The following is a 13,931-nucleotide window of genomic DNA, read 5'->3' on the forward strand; positions in this document are numbered from 1 at the left end:
CCAGCCACTCCTCAGAAGGAAGATTGGGCAATCTACTTCCATAGAGATACTGCCTCAGAAACCCAAGGAGGGGTCGCTATGAGTCGGGGCCAACTTGAGGGCACATAACAACAACAACAACCAGAAGATACGTTTTTGTTGTTGTTAGGTGCCATCGAGTTGGCTCCAAACGCAACTATATGTACAGCAGAATGAAACACTGCCTGGTTCTGTGCCATACTCACAATCCTTGCTATGCTTGAGTCCATCTTGCAGTCACTATGTCAATCCATCTTGTTGAGGGTCTTCCTCTTTTCACTGACCTTCTACTTTATCAGGCATAATATCCCCTTCTCCCGGGAATGGTCCCTTCTAACAATGTGACCAAAGTATGAAGTCTGGCCATTCTGTTTGTACTTCGTCCAGGACAGATTTGTTCATTCTTCTGACTGTCCATAGTATTTTCAATATTCTTCACCAACACCACAATTCAAATGCATCAACTCTTCTTCAGTCTTCCTTATTCTTTGTCCAGCTTTCACATGCATATGAGACAACTGAAAATATCATAGCTTGGGTTAGGTGCACCTTAGTCTTCAAAGTGATATCTTTGCTCCTTGATACTTACAAGAAGTCTTTTGCAGCAGAAGTCTGATTTCTTAACTGCTGATTCCATGGACATTGATTGTGGATCAAAGTAAAATGAAATCCTTGACAACTTCAATCTTTTCTCCATTTATTGTGATATTTATTGGTCCACTTGTGAGGACTTTTGTTTTCTTTTTGTTGATGTGTAATCCATACCAAAGACTATAGTCTTTGACCTTCATCAGTAAGTGCTTCAAGTTTTCACTTCTAGCAAGCAAGGTTGTGTCATCTGCATATTGTAGGTTATTAATGAATCTTCCTTCAATCCTGATGCCACATTCTTCTTTATATAGTCCAGCTTCCCAAATTATTTGCTTAGCATACAGATCAATTAAGTAAGGTGAAATATAAAACTCTGACACACACCCTCCTTTACTCTGTTAAAATGACAGCCTCTTGGTCTATGTACAGGTTCCTCATGAGTACAATTAAGTATTCTGGAATTCCCATTCTTCTTAATGTTATTCATAATTTGTTATGATCCACGGAGTTGAATGCCTTTGCATAGCCAACAAAACACAGATAAACATCTTTCTAATATTCTTTACTTTCAGCCAAGATCCATCTGACATCAGCAATGGTATCCCTAGTTCCATGTCTTCTAAATCCAGCTCAAATTTCTGGAAGTTCCTTGTCAATATACTTCTGCAACCATTTCTGAACTATCTTCAGGAAAATTTTACTTATTAGTGACATTGTTTGTTAATTTGCACATTGTGTTGGATCACCTTTCTTTGGAATGTGCCCAAATATGGATCTCTTCAGTCAGTAGTCTTCCAAATTTCTTGGCATAAACAAGTAAGTGCCTCCAGTGCTGCACCAATTTGTTGAAACATCTTATTGTATATTCCATCAATTCCTAGAGCATTGCTTTTTGCCAATTCTCTCAGTGCAGCCTAGACTTCTTCCTTCAATGTCATTCTTTCTTGATCATATGCTACCTCCTGAAATAGTTGAATATTGATCAATTCTTTTTGTACAGTGACTCTGTGTATTCCTTTCATTTTCTTTTAATGCTTCCTCATCATTCAATATTTTACCCATAAAACCCTTCAATATTGCAACTCAGGGCTTGAATTTTTTCTTCAGTTCTTTCAGTTTGAGAAATGCCAAGTGTGTTCTTCTCTTTTGGTTTTCTAGCTCCAGGTCTTTTCATTATAATACTTTACTTTGTCTTCTCGAGTGCCCCTTTGAAATCTTCTGTTCAGCTCTTTTATTTCATCATTTTTGTCCATCTGCTTTAGCTACTGTATGATCAAGAGCGAGTTGCAGTCTCATCTGACATCTATTTTGGGTTTTTGGGAGATCCATTTTGGCCAGAAGATACAGTGCACTGAAAATACACAGTAGCCACAAAAATGGACTCAAATATATCAATGATCATGAAAATGACATTGTTTCACTCTGTAGTACATGGGGTCATCACAAGTCAGAGCAGACTCAGTGGCCACTAACAAGTTTTACTCTGCTTGAATTAGCTCCTACACACTTATTCAGGAGCTCTGGTGGCATAGTGCCTAAGGCATTTGACTGCTAACCAGAAGGCTGGTAGTTAAACCCACCAGCCACTCCTTGGAAGGAAGGTTGGGCAATCTACTTCCGTAGTGATACTGCCTCGGAAACCCAAGGAAGGGTTTCTATGAGTTGGATCCGACTCCACAGTAGTGGTTGCTTTTGCCTTTACACACCTATTCATAGTCTGCAATGTGGAATATCTTTCAAGACCATTACACTCATACCACAGTTTATAAGGAAAGATAGTAGAAACTTTATGACAGGCACTTAAGGATTTAAATGCTAGAATGGGAGTGAATAAGAATATGAATGAAAGATTCTCTATGAGTTTGGGCTTGGCACCAAAGAGTGGACTGACAACTGCTAAACAGACTTGGAAGACTTTCTTTTCCAAATTACCTACTAACTCACACCCCTCCCCCCATGAGGCCAAAGTCCTCTGGAAATGGATACAAACAATGGCTTTGAGACAGGAAAAGGCTGGGAGATTCCAAGCCAATTCCTCACTGCCTTTCCATGGTCTGGCACATCCATAGGAAAAAGGGATGCAATCAAGGAGCAGAGAGAAGGTAACAAAAACTAGGTGTGGATGGCCAAAAAAGTGAGTGGGAAGAGATCAAAGAATTAAATAAGTCTTTTATTATGCCTATTCTCAGTACACTTTGGTGATGCAAATTGTTAAGCACTTGACTGTTCCCTGAAATATGGTTTGAATACACCTAGAGGTGCCTAGGAGGAAAGGCCTGGCAATCTGCTTCCAAAAGGTCATAGCCTTGAGAACCCTATGGAGCACAGTTCTACCCCAGAACACATGAGATCACCATGAGTCAGAATTGTCTTGGCAGTGACTCGTTTGGTGTTTTCTGTTTTGTTTTTTAAAATTTTGGGTACATTTCCATTTGTTACCTCAAAAATAAGGAACTGCTCTCCTGTGGCTTAACTCTCAGCCAAACAATAGACAGGCCTACGAGTTGAACATCTACACTTGGAGAGATTAGAAAAATCAACCATGAGAAATCAGAAGGGTAGCAAAAAATAAAAATAAAAAAAGTAACTGCTGTTTTCACAAGCTTCCCAAATATCCGAAAAAAAAATGAATTTGGGGTTGTTTACTTCTTCCAAACTACAGTGTTTCCTGTGGAGGAAAATCCTTGCTGAGACCAAGAGAATGCACAAGGTCATTCAGAAAAGACCTGAGGAGCAATGTGCAGAAATCTACAACTTGCCATCTATCAGACAGTGATCTAGCATCAGGAGTAATTTCTGAACTTACTTTATTAGTTTTGCATAACTCGTCCCTGGGAATTTCCTCTAACATTTCTTTCTGACTATACTACCTTGCAATTCTGGCCAAGTTTTATGAGTCCCTTAAAGAAAATTGCTCAAAAGAATGATTATATTATATGTCCTTCCTAATTAGCCACCTCAAAGAGTATTCATAGTAATATAGGGTGTAAATATATCTATCACTATAATAAATGAACATCTTATTTTTATTTTTATTTTTATGACTATTATAATTTTAATGTTTCCTTACCTGTACTTCTCCAAAAGCCAAATCCTCAATAGTTTTGGGGTCTGAATCCCAGGGGTTAGGAGGATTCAGTTCTAGTAGTGAAAGTCCATTCTTCTCATCCATTTCAACAACTAGAACCAAAGGAGAACAAATCTGAATTAACAACAAAAATGACATTTTAGAAGCATCACTGAAATAGAGATTCATGACCCAGGTATACAAGAGTGCCAAAACCAAAGGAAAATGAATGCAAAAGGCAATGCTCACTTGGGCCAAACAATACCTGTGAAGACAACGGGTTAAGACCAACACCAATTCATTTCCTCATTCAAATTACACTAAGGAACTCAGGAGATCCTAGTCACATCGGGGACATAGATAGACATTACAATAACTTCATTATGATGAAATTAATGTTGTAAAGATGAGTTAAGGGTAGCTATGGATATGTCAACAGGAGGGATCAATCACTAGAGGAGGACATCATGTTTGGTGAAGTAGAGTACCAATGAGGGTATGGGAGACCCTTTGTGAGAGGGATTGACACAGTGTCTGCAATAATGGATTCAAACATGCTGGTGATCATGAGGATGAGGCAGGACTGGGCAGCACTTTGTTTGGTGGTACATATGGTCACCACGAGTCAGAGTCAACCCTGAGGCAACTAACAACAACCTAGGAGCATGGAGGAAGGAGCACCTCGTCAGTTACCAAGAGCCAAAGCTGATTTCAAATAGGATGTAAACCTTGAGCTAGACTTGAAAGGTTAAATATTTGAGAGCAGACAAAAGAAATACAATTTTGTAAGGCAGAAGGAAGGAAATAGCAGCATATGCAAAAGTGTGGTAGCATAGGAGAGCTTGGTATTCACAAAGTGACTGATAATTTATGACTGAGGAAATTGGTGGTTGAGTCAGACAGGAAAGATAAGTGGCCAAAGGAGATCTCAACAGACCCTATGCACCATGTGAAGGAATTTGGATTTTACTTTGCAGTAATGAGGGGACACTGAAGAATTTTAAGCAAGTATGACAGATACTGGTGGCCTAAATAACTTCCATTTTGTCCTTCTCCCTTCCTGTTAGCATCCTAACTTTACCAGATATAGTGGTAATATGCCTATGTAAAAGTCATGATTTCCAAGGCTCTCTTACAGTTATGAATGGCATGGACATAGCTCATCCATATATATGGAACAAATTTCAAAAACACAAAAATGACCAGAACTTCTGGTTGGAGAGAGACTGGTGGAATCCCCAAGACTATGGCCCTGGGTTATTCTTCAGGCCTGGAACTGGACTCACTTCCATGGATTAGCTCTCAGCCCAAGAGTAGAAAGCCCTACAAGCAGAACACCTACCCCATGGAGATGCAAACCTCAATCCTAGTGATATGTACTCCCTAGATCAACCAACCATTCAACAGCAGAAGGGCAGAATTTGTGTAAAGGGAAAGCTGGACAGACACGAGTACATAGATAACAAGGCCACAGGGAAGGGATAGTCACAGGGAAGAGATGGGAAGAGAGCTTTTTATGATTGGAGATTGTAACTAGGGCCATGAAACCAATCACACATGAACTGTTAAGAGTAAAATGCTTTGTAAATTTGCACCCAAATCACAATAATTTTTTTTTTTTTTTTTTTAAAGAACCATAGTATTGGAGAGCCATTAGGAAAGTGGTGATGGTCATGAGCTTGGGAGTCAGATAGCCTTTTTTGGAATCTACCCTCTCCCATTTAATAGCTCCCATTTAATGTCTATGTTCTTCAGTGTTTTTATCTTTAATCCTAGCTATCTCCTACCAAAAACAACCTACTGCCATGGGTAGGTTGGTCAATTCCAATTCACAGTGACCCTATAGGACAGAGGAGAACTCTCACATAGGGTTTCCCAGGCTATAGATCTTTACAGAAGCAGATTGTCACATCTTTCTCCTGTGGAACAGCTGGTGGGTTTGAACCAATGACCTTTTGGTTAGGATGCTAGCATTTTAACCACCACACCACCAGGCTCCTTTAGCTACCTCCAAGGATAGTTAATCCTAACAAACATCAATCATTATTACTAATTGCTAAATGAAATCTTAGACCAAGGCAGTCCCTGTGGAGATGGTGTCACTGCCCTGCACTCAAAGCCATTCACTTCCCAGTTTCTTCAAAGTAAAAAAAAAAAAAAAAAAAAAGGCTTTATCCATACTTCACACCATATATAAAAATTAACTCAAAATGGATCAATCACCCAAATTTGGATTCAAAACCATACAATTTTTTAGAAGAAAGTCTTGCTTTTTACAGTGGAATCTTAGCTATGACACCCAAAACATGAGCAACAAAAGAAAAAAACAGATAAATTGCATTTCATCAAAATTAAAAACTTTTGCCCGTCAATGGCCCTTATCAAGAAAGTAAACCAAAAAAACTAAAACAGTGATCTACCAAATGGGAGAAAATATGCAGGAACCACATATCTGAGAAGGGTTTAATACAAAAAAATATATGAAGAATGCCTACAACTCAATAACAAAAAAGCAAACAACCTAATTTTAAAATGGACAAAGGACTTGAATAGACATTTCTTCATAGAAAATATGCAATTAGTCAATAAGCACATGAGAAAAAAGCTCAAAATCATTCATCATCAGGGAAACGCAGATCAAAACCACAATGAGAAACACTTCATACCCACTAGTATGACTAGAATGACAGGGCAGGGCAGGGGTATACACAAGGACATGGAGAGATCTGAACCCTTGTGCTTTGCTGGTATGGATGTAACATGGTACAATTACTGTGGAAAAATGGTTGGGCAGTTCCTCAAAAATTTAAATGTGGTTGCATTGTGATGAATTGTGGTCAATGTCATGAGACAAATTATATGTGAATTGCTGTATGGAAAGTGAATTTGCTCTGTAAATTTTCACCCAAATCACAATAAATAAAATAAAACTAAAATTAAGCATGGAACCACCATATGACCCAGCAATTCTACTCCTGGGTATATACCCAAAAGAATTGAAAGCAGGGACTTCAAACAGATGATTGAACATCAATGTTCAAAATAACCAAAAGGTGGAATCAACCCAGGTGTGCATCAGCAGATGAATGGATAAACAAAATGTGGTACATACATAAAATTAAATATTCAGCATTAAAGAGAAAAGAAATTCTGATACATGTTATGAGGAAATGGATGAAGCTTGAAAATATTATGCTAATTAAAATGTCAAACACAGAAGGATAAATATTATATGATCTCACTTACATGAAATATCTAAAATAGGCAAATGGAAAGAGACAAAAGTAGATTAGTGGTCACCAGGAGCTGAAGGAAATGAAGGGTATGGAATTTTCTCTTAATGGGTACAGAATTTCCATTTGGGGTAATAAGAAATTAAAAACAGATTGTGGTGATGTTTGCACAGGATGGTGAATGTGCTAACACCATTGAATTTTACACCAAAAAATGGTTAAAATGGCAAATTTTATGATACATATTTTCTACAACAGTACAAATAAACCATTAAAAAAGTAAAAAATTTTACAGACTTCCCAACTAAATATTGATTATACTCACTTGTGGCAACTGCTCATGGAAGAAACTGAAGCAAATATTACTCATAAAATGAAAAAGTGTATGTTTCAGATTTTTTCCCATTAGCAGTGATCAAACATATATCTGCCCAATTTCAATTTTCTAGGTCATCTTGAAGAACTTTAGAAGATGTGAGGAGGAGAGACAGACACTTGACAATTCCTACATATAGGTAGATCAGTAGCTTCATCTCGTGGGTCAAAAATAAAGTTATTAATTTAATGGTATACAGATATTAATAAGTTTAAAATGTCCATGAAATGGCTTTTCTTTCCAAAAATCAGAATGGTCCATTATTAAAATTGATTCAAGAAGAAGAACAAATTTTTAAAAAAGATAAGCCCTAACTAAACTAGAACCAAGAAGTTGAACATTTAAAAGTTTGCCTCCTACAAAACCTTTTTTCCCTTCTCACCTCTTTAGTTTACGTTCATGGCTTTGAACTTAGATTCTCCTTCTTTCCCTGACCAATTGATGACTCATTTAGCTGGTCTGCCTGGAAACCTCTCCCAAGTTAGTAGCACTGCTCACTTCTTGGCTTCATCAGGGATTCAGATGTCATTTTACCAGAGAGGGCTTACTGACTACTCTCTCTCAAAGGGTGCTCTCCTGCCCACAGCAGTCCTGTCCTTCTCTAGCCCTTTACCTCGTTATTTTTCTTCCTAGCCCTTATCATCACTGTTGTTGTTAGCCTTTAGGTGGCCCAACTCATGGCAACCTCATGTACAACTGAACAAAAAGCTTCTCTGTCCTGAACCACCCCCATGATGAGTTATAGATCAGATGCCTGGTGTTGTAGTTAAGGTTATGTGTCAACTTGGCTGGGCCTGGTTTTGAGTGGCAGGGCAGCTGAACATAGTATTCCCTTTGATGAGACTGGTAATCAACTCTACAGTGGAATCTACTGTGAGCAGCTGAGTAGCTGCCTTAGGGGATATGGTCTGCTCCAAATAATTAAGGAGAAGATTTAGGAATGGTCTGCAGCTTTTGGCATGCTTGAATCCTGCATGTAGCCGAGTTGTTCAGCAGCCTGCCAGTTGTTTGCCCATCTTGGGAATCTTAGTGGATTTGAATCAATGACCTTCCATGTGGTTTGGTAATATTGGGACTGTGCTTTTCTCCTTGTCTGCCTAGAGTTTGTCAGCCTCAGCACCCAGCAACTGCCTGGATGAAGAGACGCCTCCAGCTGTGGGCCTGGAGCAGGAGGCAGAGCTGAAACCCAAGGTCAAGGAGCTTTCAAGCAGCCCCTAGAGCCTGGCACTTTGAACTCAGACTCTAGCCTCCAAAACTATAAGAGAATAAACTACGTTTGTTAAAGCCATCCACCTATTTGTACTATATTCTGTTAGAGCAGCATGGAGTAACCAAAACACTTTATGATCCATAGGCTTTCCACTGGCTGATTTTCACAAGTAGATCACTAAGCCTTTCTTCCCAGTCCATCTTAGTCTGGAAGCTTTGCTGAAACCTGGTCAACATCAAAACAACACACAGACCTCCACTGTTACATGGGTGGTGGCTATGTTGGCCAGGAATTAAACCACATCTTCCATATGGAAGGCTAGAAATATATCACTGAATCACCCTCTTATCATCACTAACCCACTGCCATCAAGTTGATTTACTCATAGTGACCCTATAAGACGCAATAGAACTGCTCCATAGGGTTTCCCAGGCTATACTCTTTGCAGAAGCAGATTGCCAGGTCTTTTTTACCATGGAGTCACTGGTGGGTTCAAAACATTGACCTTTCAGTTAACAGCCAAGTGCTTAACTAGTGCACCACCAGGGCTCCTTTACCTATACCTACAGTAACCCATTTATTATAACCAGAAAGAATACAAGTGAAGAGATTCATCAGGCAGGGACAGGGAGGGATCCTTGCAGCATGAGGGATCAGGACAGAGAAGCTTTTTGTTTGGTGGTCCCCAGGGAACAATGATACCTTCTCCTGTGCATGGATGTTTTAGGAATCTCCCAAGAGAGTTCCAAGGCTCAAATTCCCTTACAAATCACTAGGACCTCAATGTATATGCATTATTGGAGCCTCAATATAAATGTATGAATCAATGAATATGTGTGATTAAATACTGGCATAAGGACAGCCAAGAAGTGGATCCTATTTTTATAACAATCATATTCTCCTACATTCCTTCTGTTCCTTTTACATTTGTGAACTTCTAAAGGAGGACTCAACAGCAGAAGGTTTAAAGGAGGTAACACAAATTGGTGGGAAATAAATGGCTATCTAACAAAAAGTACTGTGGCAATTGGTTAGTTAAGTATTCCAGTTCATTAGGGACACAAAGAAAAGCAACCAAGCAATTTAGAAGAATAAAAATATTGTATTTATTAAGCATACGGAGGGATTTCTAAATTTAACAAAAATTGAAAAAATTTCATGGAATATTTGAATAGATACAGATGTAAAATGAAAACTAACATCAAACTAATTTGGCAAAGATCCTTGGAAAATATTAGCATCATATTTGAAAGACAAATGCATACTAAAACAATGAGGTACCATCTTTGTCTCAAATGAGGAAAATCTGAAAGACTAAGAATGCCTTGAGCTAATTAGGGGTGAAGAGAAAAGGCAGGTTCATATAATTCTACCCCATCTCTAGATTACAAATTGGTAGGAGCAAAACAACTGATCCAGTCCAACTAATGGAAGGTGATGCAATACCTATTACAGAATAGATTAATGGACAGTGGACTCACTCGTTCTTTTGATCATTTAAATCTCAAGTGAAGATAATTATGTTAATCGTATTTCTCAGTTCATGCCACATGTGAGTTCATTGGACCATGCAAAGTTTTTCTCATTTTATTTACCTATTGCCTTTAATCTCTGTTTCCCACTCTACCCCCTCCTTTACAGGAACATTCAAATAATAATCATTTAAATGTTCATGCAAAATTTGTATTACTTTGTGCACACATTTTACATGTGTATGAATGGTACTGGGTTATAAGTTTCCAGTCTGTCTTACTCATTTTCACTCAATTCTGTATTTTTAAGATCTATCTATGTTGCCATGTGTATTTCTAGCCTCCTTTCAACTGGAGTGTAGTATCCCTTAGTGCATATCCATCATATTTTACCTGTTCACTCTCCCGTTGGTGGGTCCCCAGATTCTGCCACTACAGAATTTCTTTAGGATACATATAGGGTAGGACTGATGAGTCATAGTATATGATTGTCAGATTATACTCCAGAATAGCTATATTATCCAAACAATCACCACATGCATGAGGATTTCCATCTCCCTATCTTCCTGCCAGTATTTGGCATCATTTTCATTTCTAACTTTCTGCCAGTCAAAAAGATGTAAAATTATACCTCATTGCTTTATTTTGCTGTTGTCCAATTACTCATGATTTTGAATGTATCTTCACTTACTAGTCTTTTGTATTCTGCAAATTGCTAATGCACATCCTTTCCTCATTTTTATACTGGCTTTCCTGTCTTTTCCTTGGCAGTTTGCACTCTCTAATATGCTAGATAAGTTCTGGGACATTGTGGTTAAAGCATTGGACTACTAACCAAAAGGTTAGTGGTTCAAACCCACCAGCTGCTCTATGGAATAAAGATGAGACAATCTGTCTGTAAAGATTTAGAGTTTTGGAAACCCTATGGGACAGTTCTACTCTCTCCCATAGAATTGCTGTGATTCAGAATTGACTCAGTGACAGTGGGTTTGGTGTTTTGGGGGTTTATATGCTAGATATTAATCTCTCTCTATAAATGTTGCAAAATAATCTACTAAATTGTCATAAGTCTTTTAATTTTATTAAGAAGTTTCAGTTGTGCCCTTTATTAAGCAGAAATATTTAGTGATGATGCAATTATATTCTTCTTTTTGTTCCTCCTATGTGCTGTACTCTTGAAGTGTTGACTCGCATCCTACCCCATCTCTAGATTACAAATATATTCTCCTATATTTCTTCTGTTCTATTTATAGTCTTACCTTTCACATTTAGGCTGCTAGTTCACATAAAACACATCTTCAGGCTAAGATGTATGTGGTTTTATGGGTAGAAGCTTTAATTAATCATACACTTTTACCAGTAACTCAACTATCTTATGGAAACACATCTAAATACAGAGATACTCTTGTGCACAGTGACACTACAGTTTTATTTCTAATGGCAAAAAATAAAACTATGAATGGCCTAAATTCTGACAACAGAGAAATAGCTAAATAAATCACAAAATATTTAATATAAATATGCTTTAAAATTGATCTCTATACAGAATCTGACATGTGAATATGAATAACTTGTAATGTTAACAGGATATAAAAATAACTTATGTGGAATAATTATAACAGTTTATAAAAGTATGCCTAAAGAAATATTAGATGATAGAACAACCAGAAAGAAGATAAACAAGGAAACAGAAGACCTCAACAACCCTATAACCAGCTAGAACTAACAGAACTTTACAGACCACTCCACCCAGTAACAGCAGAATATACAGTGTTCTCAAGTGTGTGTGAAACATTCTTCAATATAAACCATATGTTAGGCTATAAAACAAGTTTCAATAAATTTAAAAGGACTGAAAGCATTCAAAGTATGTCCCACAACACAATGAGATGGGAAATTAGTAAAAGAAGAAAAGTAGGAAAATTCATAAATATGCAGAAACTAAACAGCATGCTTCTAAATAACAAATAAGTCAAGAAAGCATAAGAGAAATTTTTAAATACTTTGATATAAATTAAAAGGAAAACACAACCTACTAAAACTTATGGAATAGAGCTAAAGCATTGCTTAGGGGGAAATTTACAACTGTCCATTCCTACATTTAAGAAGAAGAGAGGGAGTTCCAGTAAGATGGTGGAATAGGCAGACAAACTACACAGACCCTCTTCAATAAAGAAAAGAGAAACCAATTGACACAGATACAAAAAATAATACTGGAACTCTCAGCTTTGAAAGGAAGGATACAGAAATGGGCTAAACACCAACTAGTAGAACTGAATGAAAATATTGAATAAGGAGACAAACAGAGCTGTGGATTGTCAGTGATCCTGATGGCATGGATAGTTTGGATATTTCCAAGTGTGTTTGGACCTAAGAATTAACCTAAAAATCAGCCCTGCTTACCAAGGGCTACAAGGAGGACAACACTGATGGGTGATGACTAAAACGGGAAACAGCAAAGAAGGAGACAAATTGAACTGTGGACTTTTGGCTGTCCAGATGGTGTAGCCAGCCATTTTGAACATTTACAAGCAGTTTGACCACTTTGGATATTTAAAGTGACAGTGTTCTCTCAGATTCCAGGAACCTTGAAAATAGGTTCCACTTGCCTAGGCCACCATGGACATACTGGAGGCTGCAGACTGTAAGGTGTGATATTCCCCTTGTTACTCTTATATCCCAACACCCTCTTGGCGAATGGTGGTGCAGCCATCCCTCACTCCCACCCACCTTCTGGTGAGCAAGAATTCCATCCCAAACTATATACTCTGACAGAGGCTGGGTGCCCTGCCCCACCCTCTCCAGATTTATTTTTTGTTTCTTGTTTCTTTTTGGGGTTAGTTTGTTTTAAAATTATTCTTTTTTTTTTTCTTCTTTCTAATTTTTATTCTTTCTTCTTCCCTTTCCAGGTTCTGGTTTTTGGCTTTTTCTCTCTTCCTTTTTGCTGATTCCCATTTTCGTTCTTTCCTGTGGTTTTCACCACCCCTTGTTTTTCTTTTTGCATTTTTCCCATTTTTTCCTTCATTATTCTCTTACTCTACCTCTTTTCTCTTATCCCCCCCCCCAAGATATTGTGGGTTGTTTTTTTTCTTTTTCTATTCATATTTCATTTGTCTTTTTAAAATATTTCTTTAAATATTTTGTCTCATTTATTGCCTTTCTTTTTTTCTCTTTGGTGATTGTTCCTGTGTGTTTATGCAGTGTATGTTTTTTGGTCTCTTTATTTTACTTTTTTGGTGGCTTTTCAATTGTTGTTTTTCTCTAACCAAGTGAGAGACAGCAGCTGTGCCCATATGACCCAACCATACCTGCACCTCTTGCAGCCCTACCTACTGAGTGAGGGCCACCCCTTGCTTCTGCACAAACTGGCCAATGATATATGACATCCAATACAAGCCTGACTTGCCCTTAATGCCTCCTCATAAACAGTTAACAGAAATCTATGCAGCCACTCTCACACTCTATCACACCCACCAGGAGACAGATTGTAGTGCATAAGTGCTGCCAACTTGCAAATAGAGGAGCACAGTACCCTGCTTACTCAGATACATCTGAAGAAAATGAAAATCTTGGGTGAATTAGTCCAACATACAATCACCAATTAAATATAAATACAACAATATCACAATGTCTCAGAGACAACAGACCATCACAGTCCACACAAAGAAGCAATGCAAAGCAGTAGAAAGAAGGGACAAGGATATAGACCTAGAACACATCCCTAAGGAAGAATAGGCACTGAAACTCCCTGATAAGGAATTCAAAAGAATTAAATTTAGGTGCCTTCAACAGATTGAGAGATTGTTGTTGTTGTTAAGTGCCGTCGAGTCGTTTCCGACTCATAGCGACCCCATGCACAGCAGAACAAAACACTGCCCGATCCCGCGCCAGCCCCACAATCCTTGCTATATGATGATACCCATCATCGCAGCCACTGTATCAATCCATCTCCTTGAAGGCCTCC

General features: G+C 38.1%; 1 protein-coding gene across 1 annotated transcript in view; it reads right to left on the reverse strand.

The window, feature by feature from the left end:
* Nucleotides 1-13,931, reverse strand: part of LOC103204667 (cytidine monophosphate-N-acetylneuraminic acid hydroxylase-like) — a 184,675-nt gene that overhangs the window by 65,096 nt on the left and 105,648 nt on the right. The window contains 1 exon segment of the mRNA XM_007949874.2: nucleotides 3,680-3,789. Within this exon segment, the coding sequence (XP_007948065.2) occupies nucleotides 3,680-3,789 (110 nt within the window).

This window comes from Orycteropus afer, unplaced genomic scaffold (genome assembly GCF_000298275.1).
Source record: "Orycteropus afer afer isolate SDZICR_OR568_19922 unplaced genomic scaffold, OryAfe1.0 scaffold00255, whole genome shotgun sequence".
Classification (NCBI taxonomy): Eukaryota; Metazoa; Chordata; class Mammalia; order Tubulidentata; family Orycteropodidae; genus Orycteropus; species Orycteropus afer.